General features: G+C 41.1%; 3 protein-coding genes across 3 annotated transcripts; 2 read left to right on the top strand and 1 right to left on the bottom strand.

Moving 5' to 3' along the window:
• Positions 1-1,118: 1,118 nt before the first annotated feature.
• Positions 1,119-8,686, top strand: efcab14 (EF-hand calcium binding domain 14). Its single transcript, XM_084546658.1, has 9 exons — positions 1,119-1,950; positions 2,631-2,779; positions 2,889-3,034; positions 4,082-4,180; positions 4,261-4,368; positions 6,318-6,470; positions 6,583-6,679; positions 6,762-6,893; positions 7,131-8,686. Exons 1-9 carry the CDS (start codon positions 1,775-1,777, stop codon positions 7,307-7,309), a joined length of 1,239 nt encoding a protein of 412 aa, XP_084402784.1. The 5' UTR covers positions 1,119-1,774; the 3' UTR covers positions 7,310-8,686.
• Positions 8,687-8,731: 45 nt separating this feature from the next.
• Positions 8,732-10,058, bottom strand: znf830 (zinc finger protein 830). The gene has a single exon (XM_084546659.1). It carries the CDS (start codon positions 9,927-9,929, stop codon positions 8,889-8,891), a length of 1,041 nt encoding a protein of 346 aa, XP_084402785.1. The 5' UTR covers positions 9,930-10,058; the 3' UTR covers positions 8,732-8,888.
• A 61-nt stretch (positions 10,059-10,119) lies between these two features.
• LOC311489533 (ankyrin repeat domain-containing protein 13C-like) lies at positions 10,120-19,843 on the top strand. The gene is made up of 13 exons (XM_084546654.1): positions 10,120-10,948; positions 11,061-11,102; positions 12,326-12,430; positions 14,647-14,732; positions 15,013-15,058; positions 15,282-15,348; positions 15,491-15,635; positions 15,734-15,865; positions 16,285-16,446; positions 16,533-16,612; positions 16,757-16,855; positions 18,141-18,241; positions 18,324-19,843. The coding sequence occupies exons 1-13, from the start codon at positions 10,576-10,578 to the stop codon at positions 18,452-18,454; spliced, it is 1,569 nt and encodes a 522-aa protein (XP_084402780.1). The 5' UTR covers positions 10,120-10,575; the 3' UTR covers positions 18,455-19,843.
• Positions 19,844-19,984: the final 141 nt, after the last annotated feature.

Genomic DNA, 19,984 nt, shown 5'->3' on the forward strand with positions numbered 1-19,984 from the left:
GCCCAATAGCGCTCCGGGTCAGCTGGATGTCTGGCAGACCCCGTGCTGGAACAGACAAATTGAAAGAAAAAAATCTAATCTTGTTTTATAGAATGTGTTGAATTCGTGAAAATATTATTCAAAAACGAAACACTCGAACTGGAGGACAACCAAAGTCTGAGGGGTTCATCTGCGGAAATAATATAAATGTAGGATGTAGAAAGACCAGTAGATAATTTATTAAAGAAATACACCGGCTTGGCCGAGCTTCTCAAATGTGAGGACCCGCTGCCTTTCTCTGATATGAAGATGTCTGTTTGCGTTCTGACAAATATTCTGATAGTGCCCATTAGTCATTGTGTTCTAACAAATGAACCATGGACAGATCGAAAATAATTTGTTACAGCCCTCATAAAAAAAAAAAATTAAAAAAAATAACTGTTATTAGAGTAGACAATGTAGTTTACATCAATATGTTTCTAAGTCAACAAACATTAATTCATATTAAGACAAATGCATGCTTCCTCACATATAACAGAATGAAATGGTGATGGATTTTTCTCATGTGTTTTTATATGCCTTTTTTTTTGTTGCTCAGAATCATTATTGCAAACAGAAAAATGTAATTCATTAAAATAAATATCACGACATAGTTCAGCCAACACTCATGCGCACATCGAAATACAATCTGGAGAAGAGAAAATTTTGCGATCAGCAAGATTTAGCATGCATTTAATAAATAAATGTATTCATTAAATAATAACTGGAAGTTTGCGTATAACTAGTTGACATGAGTGACAACACAACAAAGCACTGACATGATAAATATGTCTTGAAAGAAGATTTTTAATTGTTGACAAATAAAGACATGATTTAGATTGTACTGTGTTATTATTATTATTTTTTTACATGTTCATATTCTCGCTTTAGGTAGTAAATAAGGGGAATTTTATAAACCAGTTCAGCACTGTCGAAACTAGCATTTTATTTTTTTTTTTCGCTCTTTCAATTGCTATTTTTATTTGCTTGTTTTGTTTGTTTGTTTGTGTTTGCACGGTTACGCTTTGGGAGTCCTTGTCGTTGTATTTAGCTACTTAAATCCAACATGTGTTACACTAATTACCTTTGTCACGTTTCTGTTTAAATTGTACTTACTTTCAGCCTGGTGGTCGGCGGTGCAGCGCTCTGTGTCGCCTGGTGAAAATCCAAACACAGGAAGTCGTGTCGGACCGTTGAACCAATCAGCTTCGAGGTTACTTGGACACCCTGCCCAAACAATACAGGCAGCAGGACAAATCCCTGAACTCAGACTACCGTTTATTTGGATTATGTAATAGATATGTTTTATTTATCTGATTAAAGACTCTCGGAAACGAACGACGCCGTCGCAGGTGATTTTAAACCTCGCTGAGACGATGTGATAGCTCGGTAACGACAAGCCAGCGACTGTTAGCAAACGTTAGCGAGGTGTCAGTTGTTAGCTAAAGTAGCTAACGGATGCGGTAACTCACAACAGCTCATAGAAAAAGTTGTTTTGGAGAAGGTGTTTTGGGAGTGTATCCTGATACTATTCAGCTACTGAACAATTTTTGTATATTAAGTTTATGCTAGCAAAGCCATAAACCGGCGGAGTCCTACGTTTATATTCGTTTCCGTGGTTGAAATTCAAGCTAGCAAGAGACGTTAAGTTAGCTTAGCCGCTACGTAAACGACAACATCAACCAAACTGGACAAAACATTGGATTTGGTCGGGTTTAAATCGGGCTCGGCGGGTTCGCTGACCCCGCAGAAGAAGATGAAGAAGAGGAAGGAGCTGAATGCTCTGATCGGGCTCGGGGACAGCAAGAGGAAGAAGACCAAAAAGGGGTCCGGTCACCGGCTTCTCCGAACCGAGCCGCCGGACTCCGAGTCCGACTCGAGCTCGGAAGACGACGACTTCAACAACCTGAACAGTGGAGCTAGCTTTGGAAAGTGAGTGATGGGTTTAATAACGTCAAAATAATGTATCAGTGTTGTTTTGTTGCCTTCGAGGTCATGTAGTTGTTGTCACTTAGCTTCAAAGGAAATGGGAAATATTTAAAGGTATTTTTTAAAGGACTCAGCACTTTGTTGAATTACAACTAGGTGAATCCAGTAAATCAATTTAAAATTTAAAGTAGAATTATTTTATATATTATTAGGCTGCCAAGCACTCATCAATGGAATTCTTCTCGACCATTTTTTACGACAAATTAAAAATATTATTTTAAGTCAGAGATAGTGTTGTGCTCTTGAGACGGAAACAGCGATAGTTTCCTTCACTACTAGGCACATTGCCAGTAATGTAATGTAGTAACAGTGCAGAGGTTAAAGGGGAACTGCAGTATCACCAGGTCAATTCAAGGCAAAGCATTCCCCATCCAGCCCACGACAAAGATGACCGTGCTTTTACTAAAGCTTTATATCAGGCAATATATTGAGCATGAGGATTATGTGAATGTAGATTATGTATCAGCCCATATTTTGAAGCATGCTCGCGTATAAGTAATCCTTATAATTCCCATGGCATGGCATGGCACGGCACGCAGCCTCTGAAAATATCTCCTTCATTAATAATGAAAGAGGCTGAGCAGTTGTAATGTCTAACGTTACCGTGTTTCTTCTCTCTGCAGAAGAAGCTACGCGCAGTGCTGCAACGTGTGCTACCCCTTGTTTCTGTTCATCATACTAGCTGCTTGCGTCATGGCCTGTGCTGGACTAATATGGATGCAGATTGCTCTGAAAGAAGACCTAGATGCGCTGAAAGAAAAGCTACACAGCAGTAAGCTGCCGTTAAGAACAGCAGTGCCCCCTCGGGCTCTTAAACCTGTCAAGCAGTCGCATATTGCTTTGTTATCACTGTCAGTAATATACTGTTAATGTTGTTACAGTGGAATCCAGTCAGAAGGTGTCATCAAGTGAAATACCAAAACTGAGCGAGGACCTGAAAAACAAGGAGAGAAAGCTTGATGACTTTGAGAATGGGGAAAAAGGATTGAACAAACTCTGGTCTAACCTGACAGAAATAAACCGAAAGGTTAGTTGTCACATCTGCCTGGAAGTCTTGAAACCACATTGTTACCACATAGATGTAAAAGCCAGAGCGTCTTGTGACAGGCTGTTAGACAAGAATGTCTCAGCTTTCAGTGGTGGTTGTACATGAGTTAGACTGATCTAGCTCAATCTAACTACAGCACGTACACTTTTGATCTGCTGCAGCTGAGAGTCCCTGTTAAATAAACAATACCGCACAGATTTCATGAATAGTATAGAAATGATAACAACAGTAGTAGTAAATGTATTCTTTTTTTTTTTTATTTCTTGGCTTTAACTTGCCGACAAAAACAGATTTTTCAAGTTTTTTGTGGTTTGTGCGTACTTAGAATCAAAGTGAAAGAACAATAGCATAATTCTATTATAAACAACATATACATTTACGATAGAAAATTTTGCCAGCCTTGTTTTGGCAGTTGTCTCACACAAAGCTAGATATTTTAAGTTTACAGCTGGACATGTATCCTTTATTCTGAAAAAAGATCTAATACTATAGTGACTTAAGTATGTTTGAGACAAGGAAAAATAGGTTTCAGTTCAGTCTTACATTAAAGTAAGTGTTTTTTCTAAACTGCCTACTCAGGTCCTAATTTGGATCTTAAATCAAAAGTGCATGTATTTGCCAGTTTATTAGATACCAGGAGTAAAAAAAACACATCTAATACAACTGTCTTGATGTTAAAATGTTGCATTTGTATTGAAAGTTGTAGTAGTCATTTCAACTTTATGAAATTTTTTGGAGGATGTAGTTTGTGTAGCTGCTGAACTGTATTACTTTACCTAGCAAAATCTTCTGTTATTTATCTTATCCTCACTGACATAAAAGCAGTAGCCAAAATAATAGAACCACACGTTAGTATATTACAATACAATTCAGCAGCACCACATAAAGCTGAATTCAATCTAAATTATTGCAGGACTTTTGTATGAGAATACATTCTTTTTTTTTCTAAGTGTACTTAATGAATTGGAGCATATGTTGTGAAGTTACAGGTCTAACTGAATGGTTTGTATCATTTTACTCTTGCAGATCAGTTTGCTGGATTCAGCTGTAGCCCATTTGAAGGCCAACTTGAAATCAGCAGCTGATTTGATCAGCCTTCCCACAACAGTCGAAGAGCTTCAAAAGGTAAAGCCACAAAACAAACTGTATCAAAAAGATGGTTTGGTACTGATTTTCAGAACTGACAGATATTTTTCTTTTTCTAGAGTGTCGCCACGATCGGCAGCACACTAACAAGCGTCCAACACGATGTAAAGACTATGCAGGATTCTTTTGAGAATCAGAAGAAAGATGAGGAAGTGAAGAAGACAATGGTAAATTTAAGCTGTAGTTTCTTATTTCATACCTGACCAGCGGACATATATTTCTTTCACCGTTAACTTAATTTTACTTTTTATAGTCTTGTGGTGTTCACATAAAATTTCAACATCATGTCTGTGAGCTTTTCATGGTCTAAATGGCTAAATCAAAGCTCCATGAAGGACCTTCGTGAAGGTTAAGACTATTTTTTAAATAGCAAAGAGAGCTGTTGATTCAGCTGTGGTTTCATTTTGGCGGTTGAGGTTTGTGCAGGACTGTTATATAGTGGTATAGCAGAGTACATTAGTTTTATCTAGCGTACCTAATGTTCTTGCAACTGAGTGTACATCTCAGAATGAATGTTTTCCAGTGTGCAACTATAGCGGTGGTAAATGTTGTTTGCTGTGAGAAGCAGAATTCTCCATGAGAATAGCCTTTCCTTTCATTGCTATTTTTCGAACTGTATGTTAAACTTTGGATGTGTTATTACAGTGTTTTTGGCGGCTGGCAAACATCACAGAAGAATCCCAAGCTGTGTTCCTTCACGAATAGTATAGGGCTTCAAGTTCAAGTATTTCACATGAGCAGAGCTGAAGGATTGTCTATGGTTCAAAGTTGGATTTCACTGTTTGTTTGACAGCTTGTCTTTTATATTTACGCCACTACGCTCACGGCGAATGCTGCTGGAGGCATTTATTATTTATGTATGGAGACAGCTGTATATAGAAAACAAATCAACATTTCACTGTTCTTTAGTTTTGTCAAGTTCTTCAAAAATTCTTCTTGTACAAGGCCAAGATGATTGTGTTATGAAATGTCAGTTAATAATGCTTTACTGCAGCACAGATTGAAACCAGAAGCTGTGATGAACTTTGCCACCTCCAGATTAATTTATTGGTTTACTCGCACATGCTTTTGCACGTGCATGCTTTTGCAGTTCTTTTTCTAACTTCGCTCGGTGTTTCACTATGGGAATCGCCTTGGGTGTGACCAACTGCGGAGGCGATTCCCATAGTGAAACACCTCACTCTGTTATCAAAGAACCAGAGATTATGTAATGTAAGCCAAAGTTTTTCTCAGGCTTTCATTGAATGAACTGTCAGGTTACAAAAGTCCTGTTTTTTCTTGGATCCGTGTCTTGGTTTTGCCATTCATAATACATGAAACGTGGCAATCTGTTTTGGGAGCTTAGATGCTTTTTCATAAACACAGCAAGACAATTGTACTTGTAATCAATCATTTATTTTACTCTGACCTCAGTACGTATGTGGTCAGTGAAAAAACTGATTTATGGTTGCTATCTTTTGAGGTACACCATCGATTAAAAAGACGAACAAACCGTTTCCCAAAGAGCAGTTCTCAAGTTCAGTGTGGTGGCCCTGGCTGCCACCATCTTGGCAGGGCCTGACTCCGCATCTAACTAATCCAAATGAGCAAAGTGGTGCACCAGTGGAGCTGAGGTGTGCGGGTGAGACCTAGCAACCTGTGACCGCACCCATCTGTTATTCAAACCGGTCATTCCCATTAATTATGTATAACTTGATTAATTATGGATAACTTGATTAATTATGGATAACTTGACAAGATTGAGTTCAATGAGTTTTATAAAAACTTGTCCCTATTAAGTTTTCATGAACAGGGAAATGACATATAGAGACCAAAAACATTTTCGTACTGGACTATAAACATGTTTATTTTGGCTGTAAAGTTGGACATTTTAACATGGAGGTCTAATGGAGATTGACTCACTTTTGGAACAAGCCTCAAGTGGCCATTTGAGGAACTGCAGTTTGCGGCACTGGCGTTTCATTTTTCATCCCTGCCACTTGGTCAGAACACCACTTGCTGCCTACCAGTCAAATCTGCCATCACAGATGATCCTCTGTTAATTTTCCCTAAAGTGCAAAAGTATTGGAAACGTTACTCCTAAATTACTTTACATTAATTTATGATATCCTTGTAGGACATAACGGACCTGAGAAAAGCCATGACTGAGGCTAACAAGACAGAGGAGCAGCACCACACATGGACTGATGAGCAGATCCACATTCTGCTCTCTACAGTCGCAGACCTTCATCAGAGAGTGGCCACATTGGAGAATGGCTCAAAACAAAACGTGAGTGATAAAAAGCTTTATGTTTTTAGTTGCATTGTCTTAAGCTCAAAGAGTAGAAAAGCACATAAGACATTTTATATTGTATCTTCTGTTCTCTGCTTTGTATTTAAAGACCTATGATGGAGCAGCTCCAGTGGCAATAAGCAGCGAAAGTCCAGCAACTGAGTCAATGGAAGAAACTACTACAACCAAAGCCACTCCAGTGCAGGGTATGGCATGATATAAAACTGTTTGTCACTGTGGCGTTCTTTGCATTATGTTGCATTTGAATATTAATTTCCCCTTTGACAGAGATTTCCACACCACTGACGGAGCAAAAGACAAGCAGACGTCCTCGCTTCTTAACTCCAAAGCGCTCGAAGAGAAATGCTCACACAAAATGCCCAAACAGGGTGTCCCTGCCTGGTGTCAGTTCTGTGAAAGGTGTGCATTATTACTGCTAAGATCTTAGAATTTATTAAAGGGACAGTTTTGGAAATGCATTTGCTTTTACACAGAGAGCTGAATGAAATGAGATGTAACATGTTAATTTATATTCTTGGCAGATGAATTTTGTTCCCTTTGGACATAGCCAGACATCTTCTTTCCTGACTTAATCCTAGAGCTTATATTTACCAGTGGGAAACTAATTATGTTTCTGATTAAAACTACTTTCCACAGACTTGGAAGACATCTTCCAGCAGGCAGGTGTTGGACGTGACTCACTCGGATTGACCTACCAAGACCTGAGGAAAGTATTTGGAATATCAACTCCCAGTGGTCCTACGATGGAGTGTTTTGACAATGACAGGGACCAGAGGTACTCCCTGATGGAGCTCAGATCTGCTGTAGGTTTGTGAGCATTGCTGACATTGGCAGTGAACAGTATTGGATACCCTGCAGGGTCTGGGGGTTCGGGGTTACCGACTCTTTTCTGTAATTGCTGCACTTTTGTGAACTGAATATTTATCATATTGATTGTGGAAAAAGTGGCGCTGGCATGCCCCCTACTCCCCCTCCCCTGGTCCATTTCAGCAGAACCTCAGCCACAAAGCATCGCTTCAGTTTTAACAGTAATCCATACACGTACCTGTATGTAGTATATTCAGCTCACATTTTAACCAATTCTTCCTTTTATAATATTAACAAACTGTGGAAAATAAGTGTAATTATTTTGATCCCATTCTCCACCCTCAGCCGTAGACTTGCTGTGTTTGTGTTGTTTCTTTTTTTCTTTTTCTTTTTGAGCACCTGTTCCATCTTGGTGTAACATTTTTGTAAATTTTATTTCTATTGAGGCTGTCAATTGCAGATGTCCCCACCCATCAGTACAAATAACTGGTACAACTCACCTAAGACTTATTTATAGATTTGGAGATTGAATTTTATGAATGTTTACAAATGACTACTAGAAATTGAGTTGTTGTTAGGCTTTGGTTTGGTTTTTAGACGGTTTCCTAACTTATCTGAAACACACAAGTGAGTGGAAGGGTTAACTTTTGTATGCTCTTTTCTAAGATAAATCTAAAGTTTGATTTCTCTGTCTGTTTAGTGTTTTTCCTCGCTGCGATTTGGGATTCTGTATTTAGTCCATCTCCACATGTTCCTGTAGTTTCTTTACTATGTTTTGTTTCTTGATGTTTTGGAGATTTTGAAGGGCTATGAACACTTTAAGTAACTCAAAGAATTCTGAAGTGGTAACTCATGAGGCATATGTAGCAATAACTCAAAAGATGTAGATGTTGCTTGTTTAGAATTGCTGTGGACGAGAAGGCTCACCTAGCTCACAATATGTAACAGGTAGTATAAAAAGCACTGACCATCACTCTTTACTTGATCCATTTTAATGGCCTAATAATGGTGTATTCACATAACAAATGTCATATTCAGACTTTGTTGTATTCTGTAAAAAAAAAAAATTTATTCTCAACCATGTATCTTGTGAAGGGGTTTGGGTTGATAAAATTTGCTTTACGGTCTTAATCTCAGCATTTTACATTTTAAAAAATAATAATTCTGTTGTGCTTTGCATGTTGCTTTTCATGTAACATGAACAGATTATTTATAAATTAAACATAGTCAACTACTTGATTTTGCAGGACAATGGTTAGTTAAGCTCAAGATGTAACGGCTTTGGCCACCATGATGTAGATTTTGGGTCCATGCTGCTACTGTACATGAGGTTTTTATGAATGTCTTTTTGTTTGAGCACCAATGAATAAACACAGTTAAAGGTTTGATTTGTGGCCTTGCCTTCTGTTTTACCAAGTCATGAACTGGGAAGCCTTTCATTTGTCTTTAATCCAGTCTGAAACATACAAAACAATTAGAGGAAGATGTTTTAACAAACCTATTTACAATTGCTGGACTGCCGACATACATGGGCAAAGTATTCTGGACAAAGCTGAGATCAGTTACACATCTTCTTTCTAGAGAAGCTTAAGACAGAGCCCCTTTAGCCCTCCAGTCCTGAGACAAAAGCCCCAGCAACTCCTCTTCATCCTCCTCTTCCTCCTCCATACTGCCATCAATCTCCATTTTTTCCTCTTTTCTGGGCAGCTTGCTTTTCACCATATCCCGCTTGTCTCTCAGCAGTTCCACCCTCTTGTAACACTCAATTTGTTCATCAATCTCGTCAATCTGACGTTCAAGGCGCCCCTCCTCGTCGTCCTCCGCCACGATGGCCTCTGATTTTGTGTTCACCTGTCGTATCTCCTTCTGAAACTCTTCCCACTCTTTGTCCATTTGATCCTTGGGTGCATCGACATTGCGCACTTTGGCATCTCTAACTGGATCGTCAAAGAAACCCTCAGGCAGAGCTTCGGCTGTGTTGTCTTTCTTTTCTGTGATCTTCTCCTGCACGTCTGCTTTGAGGATGGACCCCGAATGCGAAATTGCAGGTGTGGATGGGATGGAGCTGTCAAAGAAGTCATCTGGTAATCCTGCAGCTTCAGTCTTCTGCTGAGGGGGGGTTGGGGTTCCTGTCCCACCTGCCTCAGCATTTCCATCCTTATCATCATCCTCATCATCATCATAAACTCCAGCTAGCATACTCAGACCTGCAGACTTTTGGGTAGAAACGGCAGGCTTTTCTTTGGGTTTTTTAAAGAAATCTCCTGGCACTCCTGAAGCAGACTGATCTGCAACAGACGATGGTTTAGCCTTTTTCCCGTTAACATCCTCGCTGTTCGGCGCTTTCCTCTTTACCGGTTGACTCTCTGCTGCCACAGGCTGAGTCTTTGCTCCTTTCAGCTCAGCAACCTTCTCTTTGTGTTGTTTACCAAGAACATGAGCAGGCCACAGTAGTTCAGACTTCACCTGCACATTGCACAGGACGCAGCTGAGATGCCCGAGGCTGTTGTATTTGGCAAAAGGAGACTCGACGCGCTTCTTTTCCGTTGCCTGCCTTTGTTTTTCCCTCATCAACCGTCGGAGTTCCTCTTGATTCACAACTTTCTTCCCCTTCTTAGAGGATGCCATTCTTGGGGGGGAAAAAACAGCGCGGCTTGTTAGCCAGCTAGCTAGCTAGTTACTTCCGACGCAAGTAGCGTCTCACAAAGATGACGGAATCAACTCGCGTTCAAATTCTCGGCGTTGTTTGTATGTTCTCGCGAGAGTTTGCGCCCGACTTGCTAGCGGTGCTAGCAAAGACGTTAGCTCAGCTGGCTTATTGTACCACCCAGTTCGCCTGAATTTTGCCGCAAAGCCAAGTGAGTCGATACCATTTTAAAACGTGTATCCAAGAGGCGGTAGAGGAGGCAACGATGTAGTCGCTCGCGGTTCGTTCTAATCTTAAACCATATGTTGATTTAGTGCGTGTCTGTTGTCTTATGTTTAGTGTTAATTTCTGTTTTCATCGCCGCACCCACCGTATTATTTTTTTTTTATTGTGGGCTAGCTAGCTAACGTTTGCTGGAAGCTAATGCTTAATTTGAGCCGGGTAGCAGGTGTACTGTTATTTGTATAATAGAGAACAACCACCTACGAGAAAAGGCTTAAATTGCTGAGAAGCTCAACTGAATTTATATATTTGTGGATTTTGCTCATGCTGACTGGCTCTGAAATTTGCGCCCCATCTTTACCAGCCCGTAGTAATTAGTTCGCCTGGCAACGTACGGCAGTCATTATGACAGGTGAAAAGATACGCACCGTGCGAAAGGACCACAACAAAGCGAACAAAAACGACGAGATACTGGACACGTACGATGAGACCTCTAACGGGACTATTCCCAACGGTACCGGTAACCATTACAAGTCCTACAAGGCTTTCCAGAAGTCAGTCAAGACCTCGGCGCTGCAGCAGCAACAGCAGCTCAACGCGAACAACATCAACGACAACTCGTCAATTGGCACCGTCGTCAATGATAACAACAAGAACCCAATAATCCTGACAAATGAGGACTTGGAGTTCCCCGTTCATGAATGCGTGTTCAAGGGGGACGTGCGTCGGCTCTCCTCTCTCATCAGGACCCACAGCATCTCTCAGAAAGATGTACACGGTATGCGACTTTAGTATTGACCTGGTTGTTTTGGAAATAATCAATTAAAAAATGCTTAACGTGTTTATGATTGCATTTGTTAAATTACAGTGTGATGTGTTTCTCTCTCCAGGGAACACGCCTCTTCACCTGGCTGTGATGATGGGCCACAAAGGTGAGGCTTAACACTATGTCAGTGTCAATTACCATTTAAAGTAGAGTAGTCAAGGGACGTAGCAATAAATAAAACATTTAAACACTAAAACAAAGACAATGATGAAGAGGAAGAGGTAAAAAGAAATAAGTAAGTACTGGTTTAAAACACAATAAAAAAAAAAGTGCAGCTCTCATCTGCTAAATTGCTAAAATGCATTTAACCTGCTTTTAGTCACAGCAGCCTATTTTCTCATACAGGATTAAACCAAAATAAGCAAAAAGCATCTCAAAAGGTAATCTCCCGGTATTTGCTACAGCCCAGGAAACTGGACTAAATCTGCTGTGCTCCGTGGCCTTGCATCTGTCATAATGCGGCCTCACTGAAAGAGTATTTAGTGTCATCATTGTTTGTTTGTGTGTTTGTTTTTGTTTTTTTTTAATGTACCGCAACTTCTCCTTCCCACAAATCTGGGATAATGTAACATTGTTATAACATAGTAGTAGCTGTAACATAATACATCACTGATAACACACAAAGAAGCCAATTTACTTTAACTTGACAAAACATTAGGTACACTAGTGAAAACGAATGTATTCTAGTATGACGGTCCAGAACTTTGTAACGTTCAATTTATGTTTAAAACACCATAAGCAAGGTTTTAGCTCATGTGGTTTGTGGTGCTGTTAAACTGTATTAAACTAACCAGAAAATGTTTCTGCTATTTAGCCTAGCCCGTTGTTATGATGGGTTGTCGAAATAACAGAAACATGTGTCAGTACAACACAATATAGTACAATAGTACTACAAACCACAGCCTCCAGAATGAAAATACAGTTGAATCCACAACTCTTTTAAACAAATGCTGAGTACCGTACTATTCAGGAAGCTAGGATTTCATGCAGGACTGTTATATTAGAAGGGATTTGTTTTCACTAGCGTACCTAATCAACTATCAGGTATTTTGTTTAACAGTCAGTAGCTTATGCTGACTGTAATGACCATCTCAAATGTACAGAAAACTGCTGAGCACACGGGTGTTAGGTTTGTCAGTACATAATGTACAGGTTACATAAATCGTCTGTTAAAGCCTGCGCTACAAAGTTTATTTTAGAATCCCAACATTACCTCACTCGTGGTGATGATCTTGTGGTGGCTGCTCGAAATGAAAAATGGCAACAGTACAAAGAAGGAAACAGTGATGTAGAGTTAACCACTTTCATCTCCTTTCTTGTTTCCTTCAGAGTGTGCTCTCCTTCTGCTGGCCCACAATGCACCTGTCAAGATAAAGAACGCTCAGGGATGGAGTCCGCTAGCAGAAGCCATCAGCTACGGCGACAGGCAGATGAGTAAGTTATGTCAACACCGCCCAGAATAGCAGCATGCTGCCCTGAGTTTTTCATATCTGGACGTCTTTGTGGTAATCTCACTGACAAACCTGCAATCATACACTCCCAGCGTTTTGACTTCTAGGCTGAGCCCTGTCTGTCTGATAGTTTCATAGATTTATGATGGCTTTAGTCACCGTTTGTGGGCTAGTCAGTCATTCTGACAACTGAAAATGCCATTCTGTTTGAGTGCGCCTGTTGTAGCGCCTGTATTGCTCATATCTCAGCTTGATGGCTGTAATGTGTTCAATAGGATTGTATTTGGTTGACTTGCTCCATCTGAATGACAGAAAATATTTTCCTGCTGAAGAATACATTTTATTCTTTCTCGCATATAAATTTAAATTCAGTCTCCAAAGGCTACGCTTTGCAGAAGCACTTCCTGTATATACAAGATAAGCATCCCTGGTCTTGGGTGTTTTCTTCTCACATTTTATGCTGTTACTTGATCGATCACAGTTGAAATCTAAGTTGCATCCCAACATGGCATTGCTGACAATTTCCAATTTCTTCAGACGTGTATTCATAAAGTACTGTCACAGGTCATGGGAGGAGTGTAAGTGTTGGACAGACCTTTTATGAATCATTTAATCTGAACTGTGTGTATTGCCGTGTGTGCTCACATATACAAGGAATTTGTCGTAGTGTTTGCGGCAATAAGTATAACACAGGTTGTGTGTTTGCGCCTTAAGGTAACGTTAACGTTTTGTGACTTATTGTGGTGAATAACAGTCCAGATATGTGTATGAGGGGGTTCTTGTTGGTGGGTCCAGGGTGAGAGGGGTCGGCTGCAATCTTTCCTTTTCCTCTCAGTGAGGAATTTTGTTTAAACACGGAAACGGCTATCTGGTCAGCACAGCTAAAAAGCTGAAGGTGGGGGATTTTCTCTGAGCGCTCGTCATCCAGATGGTCTGGAACGCCGCCTGAGCGATGGCTTAGTGTTAGGAAGCCCTGAGCTCACAGCCTGGTCACTACCCTGCTTAATGATGCTTCCACTTTTGGGTTTGACGTCCAGCGAAATGAGTGAAATGCCACATGAAAGAAGCCAGTAAATGCTTCGGGTATCCAGTCATTGCTCTGTACTCAGTCTCTAGTAAATAGACTGAAATACTATATAACCCATTTTTGTAGCTGTGTTAAGGTGACCATTTTTAGTTGTTATAATATAACATTTAATTCTCAGCGTCCTTTTCTAACAGCCTGCGTAGCGGCTGTGAGGCCTGCTTGTCTAAGAAATGACCCTCATTCTTGTTAGTATGCGTCTCGGCTCTTTGTGCCTGCTGTGGCTGGCTGACTGTCTTGGGATTGGGACCAGAAGCTTTGCTTTGAGAAGGTCACATAATTCACAAGGGTGAAGAGGCAGCAGTGGGGCAGAGATGGGGGCTGGGTACATTCACACCATTAGCAAGGACATGCAAAGAAAGTCATACACCAGTGACACAGGATATTTAGATTTAGAGGTTTGGTTAAATAACATGCAGTTGGTATAGCTTGGTTGTTACAGCTTTTCACCGCAGTCTTGTCATCACCTTTTCGCTTTTACACATCTGCACCTTGCGTAAACTGCTCGCGCTCTTGTTGTCTGCCTCGTCAGCGCTTCTCTCCTCAGTCACGACCGGACCGAGTCCACCCCTGGCCGAGAGAACCGGGATAAATCTGGAACGTGCTGATTTACTGTGGTCTGTCTGGTATCAATAAAGGGGAGACTGGTCAGTTTGTGAGAAAAGAGGCCTGCAGTTTACGAGCCAGTGCGCTATATCTGCAGATCCAATCACTGCTGCCTGTGCACATGCAGTAATAGGAAATGTAATAATCGGAACTGGCTGACGCAGAGCAGCGATTCTTCCTCATGTATTGACGTATGACACATTTAAGTGCAGTGAAAACGACCACAAGGTCAACCTTTATGATGCAATACTTACTCATCATTTGAACTGAAATGGATTGTTCAGATTTACCTAAAACTTCAGCTACTGAGTCTATTTGGCCAATATTAAACAATAAATGAGACCTAGAAATATGCTGCCAAGCTAAAATCAGCCGATAATATCAACTGCGTCGACGTATTGTTGCCCAGTTAGAGCATGTAGAGTGCTAAGTCCTAAAATAAAATAGTAAACGTCCTCTGCGTCCTCCCTGTGCTGATGTGTTGATTTATTCCTTTTCTCTTTCCCCAGTCACAGCAATACTGCGGAAGTTAAAGCAGCAGTCGAGGGAGAGCGTGGAGGACAAGAGGCCAAAACTGCTGAAAGCTCTCAGGGAGGTGAGTTTCACAGCTGGCCTCGCCACCGCGGACGTCGCTGTCACACCAGTCTGCCTTTCTGTCACTCTGCGCCGTGAAACATTCACTCCATTGTGTTGCGAGAATCTCTGCAGGCGTCGATTAGCATAAGTGACTACTGCCTGCCCTTGAGGATGCATATTAATTGCCGAAATGCATAATTTATCAACTTCACCTAACTGCACTTCTCTTTTGACCTCTGAAGTTGGAATGCGTCGCTCGAGTCCTTTACTCAGACCGTTTGCATGTTTTTGTTTTGCAGCTTGGTGACTTTTATCTGGAGCTGCATTGGGATTTTCAGAGCTGGGGTGAGTTTGATTTCACACGAACATCAAACAAACACAAGTAATATAAAGTTCTTTGTATTGCACACTTTTACGACTTGTGAGTTTTTAAGGCCAGCCTTAATTTTAAATCTCCTAAAATCATGGATGGGTCACCTGCTGGCCTACCTAAACACCTCATTTAAGATAAACCAGTGTTTGCTTCTGCTGATTGTCGAGCTGTTTACTCATCTCTCGTCTGTTGTAGTGCCTTTGCTGTCCCGAATGCTGCCATCCGATGCTTGTAAAATCTATAAGCAGGGCATCAACATCAGGTAAGACTAGATGAAGGCTGCTGCTGTTTCTCATGGTGTTAAATGCAGCAAGTGGTTGATATTGAGGTCAGGATCTCCTTTTAGATCTTAAAAGTAGGACGTTGCAAACTTCACATGCACTCCATCATCTTTCTCGATTTAGACTCGACACCACTCTGATAGACTTCACCGACATGAAATGTCAGCGCGGCGATCTTAGCTTCATTTTCAACGGCGACGCTGCGCCCTCCCAGTCCTTCGTGGTTCTTGACAACGAGGCGAAAGTGTACCAAAGAATACACCATGAGGTGAGCGACTGGTTACGGCCAGGCCTCTCCGTTTCACGCGGTGTCATCAGCTGTTTAACCCGAACATCAAGGCCTGACGCTCATTACTGTGCCCCTAGGAGTCAGAGATGGAGACGGAGGAGGAAGTGGATATTCTGATGAGCAGCGACGTCTATTCTGCAACTCTGTCCACCAAGTCCATCACGTTCTCTCGTAGTCAGATTGGCTGGCTCTTCAGAGAGGATAAAACAGTAAGGCTTGCATCATGCCTGGATTAAAAGCCAGAATGAACGTGGTCCTTCTTCAACAAAGCTATCAGGAATTTGAAGAGAGATGAGTCTGTACAGGCTCATATAATAATAATAATGATACCTTTTCATAGCAGAACCACAGGGATCCAGAGCCCCACTTTGTCTCTTCATACAGCCTGAGCAGCACGTACTAATTATTTAGGTGCATCATAAGCCTGTGTGTATCTAATTGTTTATCTCAGAGCTTAAACAGCTGATAGGGATGCGTGAAGCATGAGAACATTTTTAGCCTGATGTAAAGTTAATTCAGTTCCACCCTCAGGCTGCTCCTTGGACCATTTTAAGAGGTCTGCAGTCTGTCTGAAAAACATCGCTGCAGGTCACGATGAAATACCAACATCTGCTCGTTTTCTGCGCAGGAGAGGGTCGGAAACTTCGTGGCCGACTTCTATTCAGTCAACGGTCTGGTGCTAGAGTCGCGCAAACGGCGCGAGCACCTGAGCGAAGAAGACATCTTGAGGAACAAAGCCATCATGGAGAGCTTGAGTAAAGGCGGCAGCATCAGCGAGCAGAATTTCGAGGTGAGAAACAAAGACGTCGGCTGTCGGCTAAACAGCCGTGACACCAGTGTGATCATGCCACTGACTGATAATTTTCCTGTCGCCAGCCCGTGAGGAGGCAGTCCCTCACAGCTCCAGCCCCCAATACCATTTCCTGGGAAGAGTACATAACTGCAGAGCACGGAAAGTAAGCAACTCGTATTTTCTCCAGTTTCGTCAGTCCTCGCCCCAATTAGCGATTTATTTGGGGCAGCTACGAGGAACTCTGTACAGCTGTCGAGCGTGAAGCACGTCTTTAAACACGTGCTCGTCTTTCTCTCCCCACCTTCAGGCCACCTCATCTTGGCAGAGAGCTCGTGTGTAAGGAAAGCAAGAAGAACTTCAAAGCTACTGTAGCCATGAGCCAGGATTTCCCTCTAGGCATCGAGTCGTAAGTACATCCCTTCCTCCTTAGATCTATTTACAAAGCTCTCGGTGCAGATAGATCCTGGGTGAATACGCTTTGATACACATGGGATTTTAGAAAAGCGTGAAGATGAAATAATTCACGTCAGATAATTGGGCCAGGTAGACAAAAAAACGGGCTTTGCAGGTTGTGTGCGGGAGCCACCGATGAGAAGATAGCAACTGCTCCACCGTGTGACGACAAGATTTTGCGTTATTCCTCATTGTTTATTATTTGAATTTCTGTTAGTAGCTTCTTTTTGCTATATATATATATATAAAGTGTAAACCTCAACACTTTAGGATTTTACAACTGTATTGTCAAATTTTCCTTAATTTCTCAAAAAAAAGCGACATATTCTTAATTAAATGTCACGTAACAGAAAAAAAATAACCTTTAGAATTTACTTGAGAGCTCGAGATGACATCACCCAGTTCCCAGAGATAATCCATTTACCCTCAGATATGAAACTGAATCATTAATGCTTTGCGTTTTAAAGGCTGGAAGCAGGAAGTTGCTGGCATCGTTTCTTAAAACTCACTGAAATAATTAATAATTTATTAAAATAGCTGCCATTACATCCTGTCGTTTGACAAACTGTTTCTAACAAGCTCTAGTCGGAGGGGCGAGCGTGTTGTTTTAGCTTCATTTATTTAGATATATCATGACCTGGATGACTAAGAACCTTCAGACGTATAACCGAATTAATTGCCTTTTAAATTTTGATGTTGACTCACGGCCATTTATTAAAGAGCTTGTGGCAAACAAATAAATAAATCTAAGAAAAAGGCCATTTTGGGTGATGAATGCTGGCTACGCTGAGTAGATTAAGAGGGAGGATTCGGGCGGTCTGGGTTCTGCTTATAATGGATTACAGGCAGTGCTGTAAAATATTAAACCTTAATGGAGCCGGCGATAAAACACCAGCCTTTATCAGTGCTAATGTTTTTTTAATGCAGTTGTTTCCGCTTTGCATTTTGTGCTTCGTTATGTTAAACATACGTTGTACTTACTGTTATTATAATGTTCTGTTTAATGTCGTAATCAGCAAAAAGAGATCAGTGCTGCAGTCCTGGAGGAATTATTTGGTTTCGCAGCAAATTTACATTATCTCAAGTTTTGGTCCTGGGGGGGTTCACAGCCCTCACCAGGTTTTACTATTTACGTATATGGAGAGTCTTTAACAAGTTAGACGCACATAAAGATACTTGCTGTAATCCTGAAGATTAGGATTGAAAAACTTGAAGTGTTCGCTTTTGTTTGCCTCCAGGTTACTGAACGTGTTGGAGGTCATCGCCCCGTTCAAGCACTTCAACAAGCTAAGAGAGTTTGTTCAGATGAAACTTCCACCCGGGTTTCCAGTCAAACTCGGTACGTGCGTCGACCTCCTGCCGACTTACCTGTGAGAGCGCAAGCGCAAACTTAACGTCTTACTGTGTTTCCTCCCTCGCAGACATCCCCGTCTTCCCCACGATCACGGCGACCGTCACCTTTCAGGAGTTCCGCTACGACGAATTTGACGAGTCCATTTTCTTCATCCCTCCCGAGTACAAAGAAGATCCCAGTCGCTTCCCAGACCTCTAACCTGGAAACACACCTGACCCGAACAGGAAACAGTCAGAGAGGGTAGAGGCAGAAAAGGTTTCACTGTGTACATATTGGAGAAAAGTCAGGGGGTCTTTATTGGACAGTTGTTCATTTCATGGATCCAGAGCAAATCAATGCAAACAGATGTTACAGAGCGCCATCTCACGTGTAGATGGGTACCGGCAGTTGTTTTTGTGAAATGAGTGATGGCTTTCGTTGTTCTTGCTGTTCACCAACGGAGCAGTTAAACCGGCTGCTCTGTGCTGCTGCTGCTCCCTACTGTGAAAGATGTCAGACGACACAGACCGGACTCTTCCACATGTCAATATCTCATTCTTGACGCTGCACCGACGCCTTCGCCTGTAAATAATTCACGTCTCATCTATAATTCAAAAAGAATCACACATATAGCTATAGCTTCAAACCGAGCTCAATATCCATTTATATATTCTGTATTATATATAAATATATATAAAAACTCAAAGGAGTAACACTGTGTAGCAATACATTTCCAGTACTTAAGAATGTTTTTAAATCAGCTGGGATAAGGTTTAGCTTATAAACACATTCTTAACCGTTCGCTATCCAAGCCTTCTCCCCTGTGCAGGACGCAGTCTCCTGTATTTTCAGGTTAGCTCATGTTACCTCTCGGCCGTCTCCATGTCCGTCGTGATAGTATGACTTCTGTGCTCAGTGTGAGTGAATAACTGTACTGTATCGAGGATCGTTGTATGTACGTTTGTGTGTGGGAGAACCCAGATGGGATATCAGGTAAACTTAGTTTAACACTGCACTGATATTAAGTATATTTAAGGCATGCTATGGCTGTGTTGGCCCCCGGATCACATGCATCTTTGAGCTATATTCTCTTTGTTTAATTATCTGCAGACTCACTGACATTTAGATTTAGGAAAAACTGAAAATTATAACACTAACACCTTTTAGTGTTTATAAATTCTCTACTTGATGGCAGTCTGCGTTTTTCTTTTTTATATAAATATATAAAAATATATAACTAAAACCAAGAAGAGGGAATTAAGCTGTGAAGTTTATATTGCTGGATATCCCACCTGTCCAGAGAGGAAATATTCTTTAAGATCATTTGAGGTGTCTGCTTCAGCTTATATGTACCGCAACCATACACATCCCTTTAAATAAAGCACCAGCATCATGTTTCAACTGACTTTGTGAAAGTACAATAAAAAGACTTCTATACAAGGCTTCCAGAGATGGGTGGGCGTCTTGTCACACACACATTTGGCTGTATGAGGAGGAGTTTCGAGGCAATAAGCAGGACTGCTCTGAGGAAATATAGGATTACTTGGTATTACTTATCTAGTGTGATATAGTGTTACTGACAGATGTTAATGTCATTATTTCACTAATTTCTCATTTAAAGAAGCTGAATGCACATAAACATAATCAGCATATAGTTTCAGTCCTAGTCTCCTTATTGTACCTATTAGTTTTTCCTGAAAATTAATTTAAACTCAATTTTATCCTCCTGAGGACAAAGTTAAAAATGAC

This window comes from Chelon labrosus, assembly GCF_963514085.1.
Source record: "Chelon labrosus genome assembly, chromosome: 6".
NCBI classification, from domain to species: Eukaryota; Metazoa; Chordata; class Actinopteri; order Mugiliformes; family Mugilidae; genus Chelon; species Chelon labrosus.

Excerpts from the sequence above, each read along its gene's own strand:
- efcab14 (XM_084546658.1), top strand. The coding sequence starts at position 1,775 with ATGAAGAAGAGGAAGGAGCTGAATGCTCTGATCGGGCTCGGGGACAGC. Across the intron at positions 4,369-6,317 it reads AGGAAGTGAAGAAGACAATG|GACATAACGGACCTGAGAAA; the intron begins GTAAATTTAAGC and ends ATATCCTTGTAG. Across the intron at positions 6,680-6,761 it reads CAAAGCCACTCCAGTGCAGG|AGATTTCCACACCACTGACG; the intron begins GTATGGCATGAT and ends CCCCTTTGACAG.
- znf830 (XM_084546659.1), bottom strand. The coding sequence starts at position 9,929 with ATGGCATCCTCTAAGAAGGGGAAGAAAGTTGTGAATCAAGAGGAACTC.
- LOC311489533 (XM_084546654.1), top strand. The coding sequence starts at position 10,576 with ATGACAGGTGAAAAGATACGCACCGTGCGAAAGGACCACAACAAAGCG. Across the intron at positions 10,949-11,060 it reads CTCTCAGAAAGATGTACACG|GGAACACGCCTCTTCACCTG; the intron begins GTATGCGACTTT and ends TTCTCTCTCCAG. Across the intron at positions 15,059-15,281 it reads TTGGGATTTTCAGAGCTGGG|TGCCTTTGCTGTCCCGAATG; the intron begins GTGAGTTTGATT and ends CGTCTGTTGTAG.